This window comes from Carlito syrichta, unplaced genomic scaffold (assembly GCF_000164805.1).
Source record: "Carlito syrichta isolate Samal-C Ts95f unplaced genomic scaffold, Tarsius_syrichta-2.0.1 Scaffold287598, whole genome shotgun sequence".
NCBI classification, from domain to species: Eukaryota; Metazoa; Chordata; class Mammalia; order Primates; family Tarsiidae; genus Carlito; species Carlito syrichta.
The window spans coordinates 467655-486307 of NW_007231694.1; the positions used below are offsets into that span (position 1 = coordinate 467655).

At 43.5% G+C, this 18653-nt stretch overlaps 1 protein-coding gene across 1 annotated transcript in view; it reads left to right on the plus strand.

Moving 5' to 3' along the window:
• Positions 1-1198: 1198 nt before the first annotated feature.
• C2CD2 (C2 calcium dependent domain containing 2) overlaps positions 1199-18653 on the plus strand; it is a gene marked incomplete at its 5' end in the record, with an annotated part of 71777 nt that continues 54322 nt past the window's right edge. The window contains 2 exons of the mRNA XM_008052863.1: positions 1199-1243; positions 7151-7249. Of these exons, the coding sequence (XP_008051054.1) occupies positions 1199-1243; positions 7151-7249 (144 nt within the window). The remainder of the gene's footprint in view (positions 1244-7150; positions 7250-18653) is intronic.

Here is an 18653-nt window from a genome sequence, read left to right on the forward strand (position 1 = left end):
TTTTCACTTCCAAAGAACCAACATTAAAGGAGGCTCACTGATGACTTAGCAGGTCGTCAACATGAAGCCCAGGAGTAGGCGCCAGCCAGCTTGTTCTCTACACTCGCCTGTTCTCCCCACAAGACGGGAACTCAGGAAAGAGTGGGTGTCCTGCTCATAGCAACTAAAATTCAGCCAAAGCTAACTTCCATTCCCGTGGACCCCTGCACATATTGAGGAGGGAAGGAACTTCTGCCCTTGGAAGGGCCCAGGAGGAATCCTTGAAGCTGAATGCCGGGCTTGCGCCCCAGCCTTGCACTTCCCAGCTGCATGACCCTGGGCAAGTCCTCACCTCTTTGTACCTCCGTAGAAGGGATAACGTTGGGTTTAGACCAGAAAACAAAATCAATTTCCTTAAAGATCAGATCTGTGTGAGGCATTGAGCAAACTGCCTTTGTGGTTTGTAATTTTTAATTTTGAACAGCTTTTAAATTACAGAAAAGTTGAAAAAGTAATTCAGTTTCCACATATTCCTCACTCAGCCTTACAGAAGCATAGATCCATGATCAGAACCAAGAAATTAACACTGGTACAATGTTACTATCATTCATAATACCATGAAAGTAACATTGTAAAGACATGGGGAAGTAACATTGCCACAACGCCTGTAATAACTAAACTGAAGGCCTTGTTTGAATTTCACCGGTGTTCCACCAGTTTCCTTTTAATCGTTCTAGGGTCCCATTCGGGATTTCCCATGGCACTGAATTGTCACTTCTTCTTTGTTTCCTGTTATCTGTAATGGTTTCTCAGTCTTTCCTTGTTTTTCATGACCTTGACAACTCAAGAATATCGATCATCGTTTTGCTGAGTGCCCTCTGTGTTCTCATGTGGTTGGACTGAGGTTACACAAACCCCTGAAGTGGTGCGTCCCTCGAGTGCCTGCATCCTGGGCTCATGACATCAGTGTGATTTGCTGGGGATGTTGGTCTTGGTTCCTTGGTGAAGGTGGTTTCTGCTGATCTTCTGAATTCCTCTTGTATCTTATGTTTCCTTTTATCTTTCTCCCCATAATTGACAAATGTCTTGGGGAGGCACTTTGAGATGATTCAATTCTGTTGTTTCTCAAACCTTTCTTCCCTAACTTTTGTGTTCATGGGCATATCTTTTCTGTTACAATCACTTACATGCAGTTTCTTAGTGGAGATTTTCTGTTGCCGTCTTCCTTCTGCATTTATCAGTTGGAATGCTACTGCAAGAAAGGGCTGTCGTATCTCCTTCTAGATATTTTGCTGATTATTTATATCAATATGGATTCAGATATTTCTCTTATGCTGTGGCTTATGATCCAACACTACCATGGTTTATTTTGTTTCTTAAACTGCTCTCCTGTGGGTCATTAGGTGTTCAATGAAAAGGAGGCTCTTCTGTTCTTCCATCAAGCCCTTAAAAAAAAATTTTTTTTTTGACACTTCCTTTGGTTCCTCAAGATGTTTGTTTTAGGCTCATCATCTTCTGGCCCTGGATTCAGTCAATTCTCCAAGCAACCCTGGTTCTTTTTGTTGGAAAAGTGTTTAGAAACAAGATCTAGGGCCTGGGCATGGTGACTCAAGCCTGTCATCCCAGCACTTAGAGCGGCTGAGGCAGGAGAATTGCTGGAGTAGGAATGCAAGACCAGCCTGGGCAACGTAGCGAGACCTCATCTCTACAAAAAACTTTTTTAAAAAATTAGCTTCATGTGATGGTGCACATCTGTAGTCCCAGCTACTCAGGAAGCTGAGGCAGAAGGGTCACCTGAGCCTAGGAGGTCAAGGATACAGTGAGCTGTGATGAGGCCATAGTACTCCAACCTGGGCGACACAGTGAGACAAAGAAAGAAAGAAAGAAAGAGAGAAAGAGAGAGAGAGAGAGAGAGAGAGGGAGAGAGAGAGAGAGAGAGAGAGAGAGAGAGAGAGGGAGGAAGGAAGGGAGGAAGGAAGGGGAAAGATCTGGACACTGTGTGCTCATTACTGCTTGGGTCTCACTGCACCTGCACCCTTTCAGTCAATAGAGCTGGAAAATATATTTGTGTATATGAACATACACATATATATTCACATTTATATTTCTGTATCTTTCTCTCAGTATGCATCTCAAAAACCATGAATGTATCCTAACACCTTGGGTTGCAGTCCAGCAGCACAGAGTTCATTTTAATTTTCCCCTTTTCTTATTCTTTTTTCTTTTTTGAGATGGAGTCTCACTCTGTCACCAAGGCTGGAGTATAGTGGCATGATCACGGCTATCACAGCCTCAACCTGCTGGGCTCTGCATCAGTCACCCAAGTAGCTGGGACTACAGATGTGCACCACCATGCCCAGCTAATTTTTTGATTTATTGTTGAGATGAGGTCTCATCATGTTGCCCAGGCTGGTCTTGAATTTCTGGGGTCAGGCAATCCTCTCACTTCCACCTCCAAAAGTGCTGGGATGACAGGTGTGAGCCACCATGCCTGGTCCCCCATCTCTTACTATTAACACCCTTCTCTGAGAGTGCAACATCTGGTGCTTCTTCTTGATAATAGATTTACTTATTTGTTCAGTTCTACTGTATGTATAAAATAGCTTATAAATTGCTAACCCATTCCCCTGTGAGAAATACATGTACTAGATTACAGCATTTATATGCAGTCAAGGTGTCGTTTCCCAAAGTTTCTCAGGTTATATTTATTTTCTCTTTCTTTCTTTTCTTTTCTTTTCTTTTTTTTTTTTTTTGGTTTTTGTTTTTGTTTTTGTTTTGGTAGGAATCTCACTCTGTTGCCCAGGCCACTGCAGCCTCAACCTGCTGGCCTCAGGAGATCCTTCCACCTCAGCCTTCCAAGTAGCTGGAACTACAGGTGCGTGCCACCACTCCTGGCTAATTTTTTAATTTACTGTAGAGATGAGGTCTTGCCAAATTGCCCAAACTGGTCTCAAACTCCTGGGCTTAGGCAATCCTCTCAACTCCACCTCCCAAAGTGCTAGGATTACATATGTGAGCCACCACACCTAGCTACATTTATTTTCCCACCTTTTTCAGGATGGTTATGGTATTCCCTTGTAATACATGTGTTTGTTTATGCATCAGAGCAACACAGTATTGATTATGGAGGCTCTGGTGTGCCCATGTGTCTGTATGTGTTTTGAGTCAGGATCTTACTCTGCTGCCCAGACTGAAGGGCAATGGCATAATTATAGCTCACTGCAGCTTCAATCTCCGGGGCTCAGGTGATCCTTCCACCTCAGCCTCTCAAGTAACTGGGACTATAGGCAAGCGCCACTACACCTGGCTAATTTTTTCATTTTTTGTAGATACAAGATCTCATTGTGTGACCCAGGCTGAACTCCAACTCCTGGGCTCAAGTGATTTTCCCACCTCAGTCTCCCAAAGTGCTGGAATTACAGATGTGAACCACCATGCTCAATGTCTTGGGGGTGGGGGGGAGGCTAGTCACCCTTGTCGTTTTTCTGTGTTTTCCTGGCAATTCTTGCATGTTTCTTTTTCCAAGTGGATGTAAAGTCTTCCTTTAGTCTAAGTGGAATGGAGTCTGGAATGGGGGCTGTCAGCAGGGACAGAGTGGCAGAGATGCAGGGGTGCCTGAGCCTTGTGGTTGTGTGCTGCAGACACACCCTGCTCCGCAGACTTGAGCACCAGGCACATTAGAAAAGGTAATGCTATCTCTCTTCATAACTTACTTTCGTTGTGAGAACACCCTCCTGACATTCAGTTTCCCAGCAAAATCTTTTCAAGGTTTTAATCCAGAAGGTACTATAGGGAAAAGGATAAATACTGCATCTGTGATGGCACATAAGCGGGAGCTGCATGCAGTCTTGGATAAGACAACACTGTATCTTTAGACTTGGTTAAGGCAACATTGTGTCTTTAGGTTGCTGCAGAAGGTACATTGTTTCACCACTCTATAGTCCTGGTAGCTGGAACATCCCTGGCTGATGGTTCCCTGCCTGGTACTGGCCGCTGTGCTGGGTTCTATTCTCTCAGGCAGACCAGCGTGGTCACAGAACAGTGTCATTACTAAGCTCACAGCATACCATTGGCCAGCAGGTCCCACCCAAACAAGCTACAGCCGCAGAGAATACCAGCAGGGCGATCCTGAAACCATGATTTCATCTTCTTGAGAAGTAGATTGAATTCTCTTCTGATGATTTTTTTTGGGACTGAAGTAGATGCTGCCAGAACAGGGTGAGGGTGGAGGCGTGTAATAAAAGTGTTCTGTATCTTTTAGATTCACTTGGTCATTGGGAATTCTCAAGAACAGTTGCAGGATAACTTAACTTCATTGCTCTGTGGTTTGCCAGGATGACTTTGGCGCCATCATTCATGCTGCCATTCTCCTGCCCTGGGCCATGCCCCATAGCTGAAACAAGCTCAACTCCATGGAGAGGCACTGAGCTAGAAGAGATGGGGGAAACTTGGGGGGCTGCATGTGTTTTAAATCCCCCAGCCAGAACTTACCTAAACAAGATGTGCTTCCTAGAGCCTGTCAGAAAGAGTTCAGGAGTTTTAATTGAAGGTCATATATTGTTGGCATATATGTTTGGCCTCTCAAGAGAACTTGTTTTGTTTAAGGAGTTTGGTTTTTTTGTTTATTTATTTTTGAGCTGGGATCTCATTCTGTTGCCCAGGCTGGAGTGCAGTGGCATGACTATGGTTCATCACAGCCTCAATCTCCTGGGATCAGGCCATCCTTCTGCCTTAGCCTCCTGAGTCACCGGGACTACAGGTACACATCACCATACTTGGCTAATTTTTTAAAATTTTGTATAAAGATGAGTTCTCACTATGTTGCTCAGGCTGCTCTCAAACTCCTGGGCTCAAGTGATTCTCCCACTTTGACCTCCCAAAGTGCTAGGATTACAGGTGTGAGCCACTGTGCCTGGCCAAGAGTGCTTGTTTTTATTTTATTTTTTATTTTAAAGATATAGGGTGTAATTCAGGATTAAGTATACAAGTGGGCATTGTACAGGTAAAGTTTGGGCCTCCCTTTGATACCCACTTCACCTAGTTTGAGATCAGGTACCCTTATTGATGTCATGTTCCTTCTCCTCCCCGCCACCCCAGCAGATTCCAGCTACTGCCGATCTTTTTCTTATAGTATTATGGTAAATGTTCAGGGTCTGCTTTTGAGTAAGAACATGTGTTACTCAGTTTTTTGTTTCTGTGATAAGATCACTGAGTATTATAGACTCCAAGTACACCCAAGTTGCTGCAAAGTTCATAAATTTGTCCTTTATGGCTGCATAATATTCCATCGTGTATATGTACACAATTTTTTTTTCATTGAAGTCTCACTCTGTCACCCAGGCTAGAGTGCAGTGGCACACTCACAGCCTCTGCAGCCTCGACCCACTGGGCTCAGGTGATCCTTCCACCTCAGCCTTTCAAGTAGCTGGAACCACAAGTGTGTACCACCATGCCTGACTAATTTTTTTATTTATTGTAGAGATGAGGTTTCACCAAGTTACCCAGACTGGTCTTGAGCCCCTAGACTCAAGCAATCCTCTTGCCTCCACCTCCCAAAGTGTTGGGATTACAGGCGTGAGTCACTGTGCCCAGCTTATCACATTTTAAAAAATCCAGTACAGTTTTAATGGGCAGCATGGTTAGTTCCATGTTTTTGCTATTGTGAATAGTGTTGCAATAAACATGCATGTGCAGGTATCTTTTTTGTAGAATGATTTTAGTTCCTCCAGGTATATTCCCAGTAGAGGGATCGCTGGGTCATTTGGAAAGACAATTTTCTAATTTTTTTAGAAATCGTCACACTGTTCTCCATAGAGGTTGAGCTAGTTTGCATTCCCACCAGCAGTGTAGAAGCATTCTCTTTTCTCCGCATCCTCGCCAGCATCTGTTGCTTTTTGTTTTATTAGTGATGACCATTCTTACTGGGGCTAGGTGGTATCTCAATGAAGAGAGCTTGCTTTTAAAAGGACATGACTTGGTTGGCTATCTGAGCCCTGACTTCTTTTATAAAGCTTTGTTCTTGTTGCTTTGTAGTCTGCTAATTTAATTGCCCATCTCTCACTTGGAGATGTTTGATTGCAGGAGCCAAGACAGACGTGGGTTGACTGGGTTTCCTGGAAGGGTGCTGGAGAAGGTGAAGAGTTTAGGGCAGAGTTGGTCATGAGGCCAGACAGCTCCAGGGGGCCAAGAAACAAGGGCTGAGGATTCTGGAACATAGGCACAACTACCAAGTGGGCTCATTTCTAACCAAGGAATCTTGTCTGCCCTCTCAGATCCCAGGGAAAATCCAGGCCCTGGAGCAGTAAGAGAGAAGAACAGGGGGCCCCCTAAGTAACAGTACCACAGCAACCATAGGAACAGGGAGAGGTGATTCTCTCAAACCAAAACAAATGCCTGTCCCTAGAAAAAGGGGAGGACTCCGCCCTGAGCTTGCTGTGCTGGCCAGACTCCTTGGTAGCCCTGTAGTCATGCTGATGTGCATGAAACAACCCAGCCTCTCAGGGTCTTTCTTACACTGTCAGCGAGAGGACTTACCATTCCCTCTCTGTCCCACTGCTGCACCTTTGGGTTTGTTCCTGCATGTCTCCCCTTTCCCTGCCTTCTTGAATCCTGTCAGCTGGGACAGATCTGGCAGTGGCTGCTTGGGTGTGTCAGTTTACTGATGCTCAGCCATTGCTGCTATCTAGGGGCATAGATGTCTGATTATGTTTTTGTAAAATTACAGAGCTTTATGCAAATATGTTATTTATTTATTTAGAGTCAGTGTCTCATTCCATCCAAATATGTAATTAAAAAAGAAAGAAAGAAAGGCCAGATATGGTGGCTCACACCTAATCTCAGCACTTTGGGAGACCAAGGTAGGAGGATTGCTTGAGCCCAGGAGCTCAAGACCAGCCTAAGCAGCATAGCAAGACCTTGTCTCTACAAAAAATTAGCTGAGCATGGTGCATGTCTATAGTCCCAGTTATTCAGGAGACTAAGGCAAGAGGATTGTCTGAGTTCAAGGAGGTTGAGACTACCATGAGCAGTGAGCATCATGATCATGCCATTTCACTCCAGCCTGGGCAACAGAGTGAGACCCTGACTCAAAAAAAAAAAAAAAAGAAAAGAAAAAGAAAAAGTGACCACCCCAGCATGAGGTGCACCTCCTCATGCTGCCTTATTGTTCCAGGGTCCGCCGTTCCTGTCCTTTGAGGAGGACCCACGACAGCAGCCCCTGAAGCTGGCCATACAGGAGGTTTCCAGTGTGGTTAGATCAGCCGAGGAGAAGGTGAGCTGGGAATGCCTTTTCCTGCAGGAGGAAATGAATTTAATGCCAATGGTGGGGGGGTTTATTTTGTTGTAGAATTATTGAAAATGCAGAACCTTTATACCATGGGACAAAAAAAACAAACAAACAAGAACAACAACAACAAAAAACCTGGCCCATCAGCTGATGAATGGATGAGTGAGCAAGTGTGGTCCGTACATATGATGGAATATTACTCAGCCTTGAAAAGAAATGAAATTCTGACACAACAGGGATGAATCTTGAAGCCACGACACTGAGTAAAATAAGCCACATGCAGAAATCCGCATGTTGTATGATTCTATTTATGTGAAATGTCCAGAACAGACACATCAATAGAGACAGCAAGTCATTCATGTTGCCAGGGGCTCGGTGGGTGAGGGGTCCTTGAGGGGCAATGGAAGATGATTGCTCCTAAGTATAAGATTTCATATTGGACTGATGAAAATATTTTAAAAGTCATGGTGGTAGGAGTTGCACTACCCTGGATATACTTAAAGCCATTGATTTGTGTAGTTTAAACAGGGTGAATTATGTGGCATATAAGTTGTATCTAATAAATCTGATATACATATGTGTGTGTGCAATGTAATGTACACATCTGAGCTATCTAGACTTTATGTAGAATTCATTTTCCTAATAGCTCATAGGCCAAAAGAGCTTATTAGACTGGTCAGAGACCATAGATCATTAGAAAATGTTTCTGTAATAAGTCCTAAGAAACTTTAGCACTATTGTCAGTGTTGTTATTATATGCATTTCTTACTCTTGAGCTCTGAGTTGTTCCCCATTAATAAAAATGGTCTATTTGCCAGTTATATTCAGCATAACTACCAAATCCAAAAACCTGCTCCAAGTGGAGAAATATAGTATCCCTGTTGACTGCTCAATGCACCCAATTTGTAGTTTAGAGTCTAGATTTACAGTTAGATGTGAGGATAAAGTCTCACTTCAGAAGGAAAAAATAAAAAGGAATGAGTCAGTGCTTTTTATTCCCCATAACTCTACATACATATTTCCCATATGTGTATGCAGACAATATATTTTTAAAGACGGCCACTCCAGTAAAGTTCCATCCTCTGATCCTCTTCTTTCTGCCTCCAGAGTTGGCTGGTCTTCTAAGTCAGGCTGCTTTTGCTTCACTCTCAGCCTCGTGTTTCTACTTTACATGTGTGTTAAAGACATCATATCATGTATTATTTGTCTTTCATAGACACGTGTATGGCTCTACCTGCATTTATTTTCATGTTAAATGCACATGTACTATTTAGCAGACTGAGGAAGGGATGCCTGTTGACCCCAGGAGAACCTTGCCATCCCCCAGCTCTTGTATGTTCCTGGTTCCTGTCACCACTGGAGTATCATTTGTGCATTTTAAACTTTTATCATCTTCATGTGTAATTGTGCAACAAGCTTTCTCTCTTTCTCTCTCTCTCTCTCTCTAGTGCAAACAGAACTTTAATGGTGGGCATTTTATTTTTTAAGTTTTTAGTAAGTACATTTATGATGGTGACACTGACATCAATGCCTAAAATTTTCATCTATCTCTCAAAATTGAAAGGATCAGCAGGGCGTGGCAAGTCATGGCTCATGACTGTATTCCCAGCATCAGGAGGCCAAGGCGGGAGGGTTGCTTTGAGTTCAGGAGTTTTTGAGCAGCCTGGGCAACACTGAGAAACCTAATGTCTGTCTGTCTGTCTGTCTCTCTCTCTCTCTCTCTCTCTCTCTCTCTCTCTCTCTCTCTCTCTCCCCGCACAAAAATTGAAAGGATGAACATAAAGGGGGGGGGAAAGCTGCCTCCTTGAATGTCTTAACTTCTCTGTGGCCTTTCGCAATAACCTAACTGAATGTGTAAACAGACCGTAATCTACTTTTGTGCCAATCACCAAGTTACAGCCAATCAAGTATGGGCAACTGTTCAAACCGGTTTCAAATAAGGGAGACTGCGAGCTGAAGTCTACCGGGCCATGTCTCTGCCTCACTTCCAGTTTTAGCGTGCCACTTCCTGTTTCTGCACGTCACTTCCGGGTTCTGTATGGCACTGTCATTTCTCCTTAAAGCTGCTTGCACCTGGTGGCTGTGCTGAAGTCTCTGATCCTGCTCTGGTTTGGAAGCCTGCCCAATTCGCAAGTCGTCTTTGCTCCATTAAACTCTGTTAAATTTTTTTAAAAATTAAAAAATAAATAAAATTCAGGGGTATGTGAGAGGATTTCGTATACTGGCTGATGGCGAGGTGGTTTGGGCTTCTGTTGAGCCTCCCAGGTGAGCGTGGGCGGTTTTGCTTCCCTTCTCCTCCCTCTCCCCCATCAGCAGTGCCCAGTGTCTGCTGTCCTTTTGCCCGTATGTGAACGCTCTTTCTCTACTCAGAACACGGTGTGATTTTGAGAGTCATCCAGGTGGTTTTTTTTTTGAGTTGGCGTCTCACTCGGTCGCCCAGACTGGAGTGCAGTGGCCGCTCCCGGCCGCCGCAGCCTCGCCTGCTGGGCTCTGGCGATCCTTCCGCCTCAGCCTTCCGAGTAGCCGGAATTACAGGCATGTGCTACCACGCCTGGCTGATTTTTTGATTTATTGTAGAGATGAGGTCTCGCTGCCCAGGCGGGTCTCGAACCCGCGGGCTCAGGCAATCCACTCACCTCAGCCTCCCAAAGGCGCGGGATTACAGGCTGAGCCACTGAGCCCGGCCAGGTGGGTTTTTGTAGCTCTAGTTCACTTGCCTCAACTACTGTTCAGGGTGCCAGCTGAACCAGAATACACACGTATTCATCTTCTGTTGTTGGAAATTGAGTTCTTGTCTCCTCATCCTAAATTCAGGTTGAGTATCCCTTATCTGAAATGCTTGAGACAGGAGTGTTTCCAATTTTGGATTTTTATTTTTTTGACTTTGTAATATTTGGATTATTTTGTGCCAGTTGAGCATCTTTTTCTAAATTCTATTTATTTATTTATTTTATTTATTTATTTTAGAGACGAGGTCTTGTTACGTTGCCCAGGCTGGTGTCAAACTTTTGGCTCAAGTGTCCTCCTGCCTTGGCCTCCCAAAGTGCTGGGATTACATGTGTGAGCTCCTGTGCCTGGCCTCACTTAGCATCTCTAACTCAAAATCCCAAATGTTCCAGTGAGCATTTCTTTTGAGTGTCATGTTGGTGCTCAGAACGTTTTGGATTTCAGATCCTTTTAGATTTTTGGATTTTGGTGTGGGGCAGCTCACCCTGTATGGACAGTGCTGCAGTGTGCGTGGGTTTGCCATCTCCTGACTCCTTAGGCTCAGGGTGGCACAGCAATGACTTTGCTGGGTCTGGCCATGCATACTTCCACTTGACCAAGTATTCCCAAACCATTTGCCATAATTTTCTTCCAGTTTCCTCTGCCCTGGTGGCTTTTAGAGGTCTTCACATGGTCAGAAAAGCAGCCTTAGAAATGACAGAAATAGGACATGCAAACTTAAATGTAAACACAACATAGTGTTTGTACACCTGTGTTCATAGCGACATCATTCATCATAGCTGAAAGGTAGAAGCAATTCCAGTGCCCACTGATAAATGACTGGATCGACAAAAGTGTGGTCCATCTACACGATGGAATATTATTCAGCGTTAAAAAGAAAGGAAACTCTGAGACAGGCTACAATGTGGATGAACTCTGAGGACGTTATGCTCAATGAAAGAAGTCAGTCACAAAAGGACAAATACTGTATGATTCCACTTGTATGAGGTACATAGAGTAGACAGATTCATGGAGACAGGAAGTAGAATGGTGGCTGCCAGGGGCTGGAGGAGGGGGTAGGGAATTCTTATTTAATGGGTGAAGGGTTTCAGTTTGAAGAGACAAAAAAGTTTTGTGCATGGTGGTGATGGTCGCACAACAAAGTAAGTGTACTTAATACCACTAAACTGTACACTAAAAAATAGCTAAATTATTAAATTTTATGCTATACATATTTTACCAGGTTAATACAAAAAAGGAAGTGTATACACATTTTTAAAGGTTTCATTCTTTCACAAAGCTTTATTTATTTATTTGTGAGTAAGTTGAAATTTATTAGAAGATAGGAAAGCTCCTGATAGCTGGAGGGGACCCGAAAGAGGTTGCTTCCAAAGCTTTATTAAAAAGTCATTTACTGACCGGATGTGATGGCTCATGCCTGTAATCTTAGCACTTTGGGAGGCAAACATAGGAGGATCACTTGGGACCAGGAGTTCCAGACTAGCCTGGGTAACATAGTAAGACTTCGTCTCCACAAAAAAATAAAAATGTATCAAAATAACTGGGCATGGTGGTGTGTACTTATAGTCGTCCAAGCCACTCTGGAGGCTGAGGTAGAAGGATCACCTGAGCCCAGGAGGTCAGGGCTGAGCTGAGCCATGATTGTGCTACCACACTCCAGCCTGGATAACATAGTGAGATACTGATTTAAAAAAAGAAAAAAAGGCATTTTCCTTTTCTTTAACTGAGCTATAATTTACCAATCGTTGCCAAGTGTCAATGATTTTATTTATAAAATTTATTAATTTTTTTAAAAAGTCAAAATTGTATATATTTATGGTATGCTGCGTAGTGTTTTGATATATGTCTACATTGTAGAATGCTATATCTAACATACGCATTGCCTTGATACTTATCATTTATATATAATTAGAACGTTCAAAATCTCCTCTTAGCAAACTTTAAGTATACAATATATTGTTATTAACTATAGTTACCACAATGTACAATGGATCTGTTGTACTTATTTCTCCTGTTTAACTGAAACTTTTTACCCTTTGACCAAACATCTCTTTAATTCCCTACCCCTCAGGCCCTGGTAACCACCATCCTACTCTCTGATTCTTTGACTTTTTTAGATTCTACGTACAAGTGAGATCATGCAGAATTTGTTTTTCTGTGTCTGGCTTATTTCACTTAACATAACGTTCTCCATGTTTATCCATGTTGTTATAAATGATGGGATTTCTTTCCTTTTTTAAGGCTGAATAGTATTCTATTGTGTATATATACCATATTTTCCTTATTCATTCATCCACTGATGGACGTGTAGGTTATTCCATGTCGTGGCTATTGTGAATAGTGCTGCAATGAACATGGAAGCGCTGATATTTCTTTCACATACTGATTTCATTCCTTTGAATTTAACCCATGAACAATGCAGGGATTAGGGGCATTGACCCCCACCCCCCACCCCCAGTGCAGACAAAAACTCACATACTCTCCAGAAACTTTTTTTGACTCTCCAGAAACTTAACTACTGTTTTACCGTAAGCCTTACCAATAACATAAACAGTCCTTTAATATGTTTTGTGTGTTATATGTATTATATACCATATTACTGTATTATAATAAAGTAAGCTAGGGGAAATGTTATTAAGAAAATTATATGGGAAGATAAAATATATTTACTATTCATTAAGTAGAAGTGGATCATCATAAAGATCTTCATCCTTGTCATCTTCATGTTGAGTAGTCTGAGGAAAAAGAGGAGGGCTTGGTCATGCTGTCTCGGGTGGCAGAGGAAGAAGAAAATCCATGTCTAAGTTGATCCGTGCAGGTCAAACCCATGTTGTTCAAGGGTCAACTGTACACTCAGTAGTGGTTTTCTGGATCACGTGGTAGTTCCATTTTTAATTTTTTGAGGAATTTTGCCTATTGTTTTCATAATATCTGTAATATTTTACATTCCCACCCACAGGGTACAAGGGTTCCTTTCCCCCACATCATCACCACTACTTGTTATCTTTTTAATAGTAGTCATTCAACAGGTTTGAGGTGATATCCCATTGCGGTTTTGATCTGCATTTCCTTGATGATTAGTGACACTGAGTATTTTTTCATAGACCCATTGGCCCTCTGTATGTCTTCTTTTGAGAAATGTCTGTTCAGATACTTTATTTTTTAACCGGGTTATTTATTTTATTGCTGTTGAGTTGAGTTTCTTACATATTTTGGGTATGAATCCCTTATCCAGTGTGTGGTGTACAAATATTTTTTCCCTTTCCATAGGTTATCTCTTCACTCTGTTGATTGATTCCTTGACTCTACAGAAGCTTTTTAGTTTGATGTAGTCTCACCTGTCTATTTTTGTTTTTGGTGCCTGTGCTTTTGGGGTCATGTCCAAAAAAGTAATTGCATAGGTCAGTGTCTTGAAACTTTCATTCTATGTTTTCTTCTAGTAGTTTTATAGTTTCAAGTCTTAAATTTAAGTCTTTACTCCATTTGGAGTTGATTTCTGTATACAGTGTGAGATAAGGGTCTGACTGTAATCTTCTGTATGTAGATATCCAGTTTTCCCGACAGCATGTAAGATGCCAGTGCTTTTACAGCTGTGGAGGTCGGGCCTCACCAAGCACAGACTGGGTTGCTGCAGTTGGCAGATACTCACAAACTGTGGCAAGTTTGGCCTCAGGCTGCAATGGTTCATTCTGTCTCAAATGTAGAAATTCTCCTATCATCATAAAATCAATACAAGTTCATTGTTGAAAACTTGAGAAAAACACAGAAGAATATTTAAAACACATACACATGCATACACATATCACATCACACCTGTAATCCCAGTACTTTGGAAAGTTGAAGTCGGAGGATCGCTTGATCCATAAGTTTGAAATCTACCTCAAACATAGTGGGCAGCATAGCAAGACCCCATCTCTAAAACAAAAACAAAAACCAAAAAAACACAGTAGTCTCATGAACTGATGATTAGCTATGTTCATGTGTGGGTGTACATTTCCATTCTTATTTTTTTATCGGAAAATATCATGTGTTTAGAAAGTAAATTAGAGAGAGGGAAGAGGAGATTCACCTCTCCCAGGTAGGGGAGGGGTCTAAAGCTAGGAAACATGATGACCATAGCTCAAAGAGCCACATGACCAGACCAGAGTTTAGTGACGCAATGGCCTCCCGTCTTTTTCTTATGTGTTCATTTTTTCCTACTGCATTTATATTATTTTCCCCATGTTATTAAAATTCCTCAAAAATTCTTATTAATGATGCATACTATGCGGTTGCAAGAGTCCAAACTGTTACACAGCAGTAGCATTGTCCTGGTTGGGGGTCACATGCCTTATACCCCTTGTCACTTGGCCTTCTGTGTGGTTGGCTTCTTACCTACAGACAGAGGCCAAAATATCCACCTCAAGACTGGTCATGAGGATGGAATGAGTTAATTCAGGTAAAGCACGTGGATCGATGCCAAGCGTATACGTGCTCAATAAATTCTATTTTCATCTTACCTGTATTATCATTTTTGCTCATGTGTTTATTTCCTAACTACTCCAGACATAAAACAGTGGAAGTACTTGGGAAAAGTATGAGCATTTTTGGGTCTTGATACATACTTCCTGAAAATCAACCTTAGAAAGTGGATGACTAAATTGGGTTTGTTTTGATACCATTACAGAAATAGTACATGCACATTAAAAAGTAAAAACAACATAGAGGTGTCTAAACTATTTTTTAAAGTCTACTGCCTCCTTCCTCTGCCCCCTGTCATGGTGGGACTGCTGTCAACAGTATTTTTTTGGAAGCTTTTTAACTGAGAAAGACAAATGGAGTCTTGTTTTATGACAGTTTTCTGCATAGTTCTTGACCTTTATGTTTTCTTGGCCAAATGCAGAAGTGAGCACTTGTCATTACCTTGTCATGGCTGTGGCTGGAGCTGCCCTCTGAGGTGGAGTGGGCCCGCCAGGTGGGTGGACAGTCCCCCCTTCCCATTTATTTGGCTGTGAGTGGGCAGAGTGGGGCTAGGTCACTGACCAGCCTGGATCCTGTGCACTCCATAGGGAAGGTGCCTTGTTGAGATCTATCTGGGCTCCAGGTAAGGGTATATTGAGAGTAGGACACCCTCGGGTGCTTGGATTCCATGTGTGGCTTTTTCCATTCTTAGATGAATATCTTGGCCAACTACGGCACATTTTTAGGACATTGTTTTGCAAAGGACTCCAACCAGCTTAATCAGAGCCTCTCTTGTGAGATTTCTGGGATGGGACATTACTTAACATTCATGCATGAAGGGAAGATGATAAGATGCCAAGGTCCCTTTTCAATATTTTTCGGGGAGTTAGTACCTATTACTGCCACATAGGGCAATGAGCTTATAATCATGTCCTTCTTTGTTGTCTAAACCACACACCCCCATGGGCTCCAATTATATAATGAATTCTATGTCAGCATTGCTGTATAGCCTCTCAGCTGTGCACAGTTCCTGAGAAGGAAAAAACTGTAACAGGTCTTGAGGACAAGAAATAAAAGGTATAAAAGAAACACACACAATTCAACGGCCTCACCCCTTCCCTTTCTAAGCTCCCACCTATTGTGTCAGCTGTATTTTTCTCATCTTCCAGTTCAGCTTTGACAAGCGACATGTGGTTGGCCTGTGAGCCAAGACAAGGACAAGTCCACCTGAACCCAGCATGTTCTGTTATATAATGACATCTTTGATCAGTTTGATAAGAGGGAGGACTGGCTGGCCTGAATTCCCCATCTCCTCTCTGTGAGTGTGCCCCTGATGTGTGTTGGTTCCTGAGTCCCCTGGGAGCCCCCCACAGGACAGACCTGGCTGTCCTGCTCACCAGATGCCCTGCTCTTGAACTCTTCTCATGAAAGCCCCTGTGCATCAAAGTAATTACCTTTGCAAATACTCGAGTCATCTGCAAAGCCTCCCCACCCCCATGCATAGTCTATGCAGAGATAGGGCTTGCAGCGCTTGGAGCAGCTTGAGTCACCAGAGACAGGTGCAGAACCTGCACCCTGCCCGGCCTTGGCGGAATCAGAAATCTGAACTGTGTTTACTCACAACATGTTGGACACCAAATGTGTGGGTTTGTTGCCAGGTGGGGTATACAGTGTGATGCTCTGTGTTTTCTTTTGGCTTGCCACAGAAAAGCAAGTATGGTTTAACACAATTGATTAGAAGGAGAGAAGGAGGCATGAATATCCAAGGAGAAAACTCACGCATTTGCCTTTGACAAGAAGCTTGATACACTTTTCTGACAATTAGACAATTATTGTGCTAGCCCTGAGCTACGAGAGTGGGCTGATTACCTTCTCTCTACCTTAGCTATAAGGATGGGCTGCACACCACTGGTAGATCCACATTCCAGCCCTCAGGACAGTCCGTTCTGGTGTGCCTGTGTGGTTGGGTGGGGATTGTATACTGATAAGAAAGATGTCTGACCACTTACCCTATTTTAATTTAAGCTGCCTATAAGAAGCTTCTCTATCTATGTCTCACCTGTATTGAATAACCAGTCTCAGGATTTTTTCTCACATCAGCAGCCAATTCTCCAACTCTTTGAGACCATCTGGGGTCCTGCAATTCAATTCCAACACTACCAGGAGTTAGCACAGATCCCACAGATTAGGGTCTCAGTCCCACAAGACTGCCCCCACTTCAGATGCCAGGTGAAGTTCTAGGCTGCCATCTGTAGCTCTGACTGGCTGTAAATTGGGGGTCCCTAGCCCCCCCCCCACCTGCAGTAACGTGATAGAATGGCTCACAGCACAGAACTCAGGAAAACAGTTCACTTACTACTGCTAGTTTATTGTCAAGGATGCAAGTCAGGAATGGCCAGATGGGGGAGGAGATGAGAGAGAGCATCGTGTTCTGCCTGGGCGAAGCCACCTCACAGACCCTTGGTGTGTTCATCATCTTGGAAGCTCCCCAAGACTGCCATTTGAGGGTTTTATAATGGCTCCATTCTGTAGACATGATTGATTAAGCCATTGGCCATTGGGGATTGAGCTCCACTTCCAGCCCCTCTTTCAGCCCCACCCCTCTAATCCTGCCTGTGTCTCTCTGGTGACCAGCCCCCATCCTGAATCTATCTAGGGTTCCCAGCCACTTCATTAGCATGCAAAAGACACTCTTATATCTCTGGAGATTTCCAGGGTTCTAGAAGCTGTGTGCTGGGTGTCTCAACAAGGACCAAACCCAGATTTAGAGCCTTGCAGGGCTGTGGCATTTTTCTAAAGGAATTCTCCTCAATGCAGGACATCTGCTCTGACCAGCAGAGGCCTGTTCCTCCCCACAGCATCTGGGGTGTAGGCCACAGGCTCCAGCCAGGGCTGGCTCTTAAGGAGAGGTGCTCTCCCTGCAGAGTGGGGCACTCTGTACCCAGGCACAACCTTGAACTTTGTCTCCAAGGGCCCCCTCTGCCTTCTGTTTCAGTCCCAGTATGCACACAAATGCATTTATTTCTCCTAGACTTTAATTACATTCTTACACAAGGGCGGCAAGTTTCTACCTACATCCTCTTGCCTCACATCCTGGGAGAGGTTTGCTCCAGAATGTTTGACCCAGAAAGAGAAAACCATTATTTTCATATCTCCAGTGCCCAAGCCAGCCCTTCCCTGGCATGCAGAGGTTCCGACACTCCACCTGGGAAAACTAACTTCACTGGGTGGGGGAGTGGGGTGCTCAACACAAGCCAGGGTTGGGGGGTCATGCTGTGTTAGGCCATGCACTGAGAGGGAGTTGCATTTCTTGTAGTAAGTACAATGAGTGTGTCTTTGAATACCACGTTTATTTAGAAAATTCACTGGTGTGGTCAGGGGCCTCTCTGGGCACTGGTTGCTATCTTTGGAGACTTGAGTGACATTGCCTGCCATGGAGTGAAGTATCCTTAAGACACTTCAGTTGTCTGTTTTCAGTTCCATTCCTGAGTAAATGGAGGCTTCTAATAGTATCATGATCAACTGTAGGTAAAAGTTTTAAATAAAATTTGTAGCCCACTCAGCATGGTGAAATGCCCACCTTGGAAGCTGGGGACACACTGATGGGATCTGGGCTTATTTGGGGTGCTTGTCTCTCACTGAGCTTCAGGTTCTGTGTCTGTGGGGTATAAACCCCTTCTTGGCAGGGCTGTGGGGAGATGGGTGCACATGTCTGTGCAGTGCCCCACACGGTGTTCTGTTATGTCATGGCTTTGGATGGTTTCAGATGTGACTGAGGTCTTGGTGAAGAAGGGCTTGTATCCACTCGTTAAGTGCTCAAAGCATTCTTTTCCTGGAAGATGTAGTATCCTATTGTACAGAAGGGGAATATGAGGCAAAGAGGTGAAGTCGCTTGGCCCAGGAAATAAATAGCAAAGGCTGCATCTGAACCTCAGTTGGCCTCTAGAAATGAACTCCAACCACTGTGCATAATAAACCATGCTGTAAGTATCATGTTATTTTGTTGTTGCTGTTTTTGAGTCAGAGTCCTACTCTGTTGCCTGGGCTAGAGTGCAGTGGCATGATCACGACTCACCACAGCCTCGACATTCTGGGCTCGCCAGCAGTCCTTCCACCTCAGCCTTCCCAGTAGCTGGGACTACAGGCACATACCATCATGCCTAGCTCATTTAAAAAAATTTTTTGTAGAGACAAGGCCTGTTGCTATGTTGCCCAAGCTGGT